Source organism: Penaeus vannamei, chromosome 27, assembly GCF_042767895.1.
Source record: "Penaeus vannamei isolate JL-2024 chromosome 27, ASM4276789v1, whole genome shotgun sequence".
Classification (NCBI taxonomy): domain Eukaryota; kingdom Metazoa; phylum Arthropoda; class Malacostraca; order Decapoda; family Penaeidae; genus Penaeus; species Penaeus vannamei.
This window is the reverse complement of record NC_091575.1, coordinates 21,240,840-21,243,339: the sequence shown is the minus strand read 5'-3', so window position 1 is coordinate 21,243,339 and position 2,500 is coordinate 21,240,840. Positions and strand designations below refer to the sequence as shown.

Below are 2,500 nucleotides of genomic sequence, written 5' to 3'. Positions count from 1 at the left end.
TGGTAGGGAGCGCCGTACACGCCATGGAAGGCCTGCCAGTTGTAGCCAGAGCACACGCCCAGCACTGCCAGAATGACCTGAGAGGAATTGGAAGAAATCACCAAATGGATTCCATTAATGTTACAGATTTTATCGGTCTAGAATTCTAGCATTCCATGAGATAGAGCCTTTACTTGCACATTTAGCTTCCAAGCATGCAGTACAACGGAAGAATCGTTTTAGTGTTCTCTCATTTCGAGTTCTAAAAAATATTAGAGTATGAGGCTGACTGACTCAAGACATTATGAAAAGATGATTATAGAAATAGCTTTTGTACAATGGATGTTTGTATCATTTGCATTATAAGCCACGACGCAAATGTCTTTGTCAATCTAAAAAGGCTCATCCGTTGTAAGTCTTATGCTTACCATCAAAAAACTATAAAGATTCAATAGTATAAAAAAGAATTTAGAAAAGAACAGAACAGCGCACCAGCCTACTAACAAAAGCCAACTAACCTTTACACAGAAATCTAAGATACACTCAATTCCATACTCAACTGTTCCAATAGACTACATACCACAGACTTCATGATGCTGTTCTTGGGATGCTTTAGCCACACTGTATCGAATGAAGACCCATCCCCCACTATTTATACATGGACTTTGGCCCGACGTCACCAGGTGCTCCAGCGACCTTGGGGACCAATTCGTGTGGCTAAGATGATGGGGTCCTAGCGTGCAATTTGGGTAACGGAGGCTTTTTCGCAGTTTATTATAACAATGCAGACAGTTTCTTAGCGGGATTGGTTTTGTATTATTCTATTTGCTTCGCATGTATTGAAGTTTGATTTGTTAAAGATATATTTTTGTAGTTATTTGGTTTGTGCGGACTCGAGACGAGGGATGAGAAACGGAATTAAAGCATTAGTTTAAACATGTCAGGTGTTTCCATTGTGTCACGGAAGGCCTCATGGAGACTGTCTGGTCTCTTCCATATTTACATTAATGGAAGAAGCATAATGATGATGACAGCAACGAAACAACATTATCAATGATATTGATAATGGTCATAGTGCACAATGATAATGACAATAACAACAAACAAACAATATTAATTATAAGAATGATAGTAATGATAATGATGATGAAGATGGTGATGAGAATAATGAGGATAATAATGATAATGATAATCGTAATGACTATGACAGTGATACAAGTTTTATCAAATCACTATAATTAGATATAATTTCTTTTCATCATTCACGTGTTTTAACAAATAACTGATACAGCAATTTACCCAGAGCTAAAAAAAGGAAAACAAAATGAATAATATTGTTGATAACAACAGCAATGATAACAATGAAGATTATGCGCAATGGGTAGGATGACAATGATGGGGATAATCATAATCATTATAATTAATAGCTATGATATTGGTGGTAATGTTATTAATGATAATGATACTCATCTTAATAGCAACACCAATAATGATAATGATGATAATAATGATGATTATGATATTAGTAATGATAATTATGATGATAATGGTGTTTAAGATGATGATGACGTTTATGATGATGATGATGATAATGATGATAATGATGATTATAATCATGGTGATGATCATGATGATGATCAAAATGACGATGATGATACTACTACTACTAGTAATGCTAATGATAATGAAGCTAAGAATAATGATAATGCTGATAATGATGATGATGATAATGATAATGATGATGATAACAATAATGATAATGATAATGCTAAAGATGATGATAATAATAATGATAAAGATAATGAAAATAATGATAGCTGTAATGATAATGATATGATAATAAGAGTAATAAAATAATGATTTTGATAATAAGAATGATGACGATAATAATGATAATAATGATAATGATAACAATAGTAATAATGATGATAATAATGATAATGATGATAATGATGAAAATGATAATGATAATAATAATGATAGAAATAGAAATAAGGATAATATTTATTATAAGTAATGATAACAATGACAAAGATAATATTGATGACAATGACAAACAATAATAACAATGATAATAGTTACAACAAAAAGTACAACAAGCAAAACAGTAATGACGATGATTACAATGATAATAATGTTATGATTAAAATGTGAACTCAAACTTTGATTCAATATTCCGTTTATCAAGTACTTTCAAAAGTCTCTTTATCATATTTTACAGAAATTGTCTTACTTTCGAGCTTCATTTTAGCATTTTTTCTCACTATCATTAAGAATAATTTCGTAAAACATTTCAGTCATTTCATCATTCACGTTTTTTTTTTTTTTTTTTTTTTTTGTAGACAAGTACACCTGACGAATAATTACATCAGTCATGCTTTCCCGGAAAAAAAAAAATCCACTCTAGTGAAAACACGAGCTTCCGAAACAGCATATTGTATTATTCGTATTTGCGGGGAACGTAATTATCCTAACACGCAGGAAGCAAGCAGTCACATGAAACATTTCCAAGCGAGAAACG

The 2,500-nt window shown here is 31.8% G+C and overlaps 1 protein-coding gene across 2 annotated transcripts in view; it reads right to left on the bottom strand.

Moving 5' to 3' along the window:
* The window catches only part of LOC113800750 (cuticle protein CP1499), a 20,070-nt gene that overhangs the window by 546 nt on the left and 17,024 nt on the right, over positions 1-2,500 (bottom strand). Inside the window, exons 1-2 of one of the 2 annotated variants that reach the window (XM_070140979.1) lie at positions 560-615; positions 1-77 (exon numbers count right to left, since the gene is read on the bottom strand). The exon at positions 1-77 is cut by the window's left edge and continues 546 nt beyond it. In XM_070140979.1, the coding sequence (XP_069997080.1) occupies positions 1-77; positions 560-571 (89 nt within the window). In that variant the 5' untranslated portion in view covers positions 572-615. Of the gene's footprint in view, positions 78-559; positions 616-2,500 lie in introns of those variants that run through there. The other variant, XM_070140980.1, reaches the window with a different exon arrangement.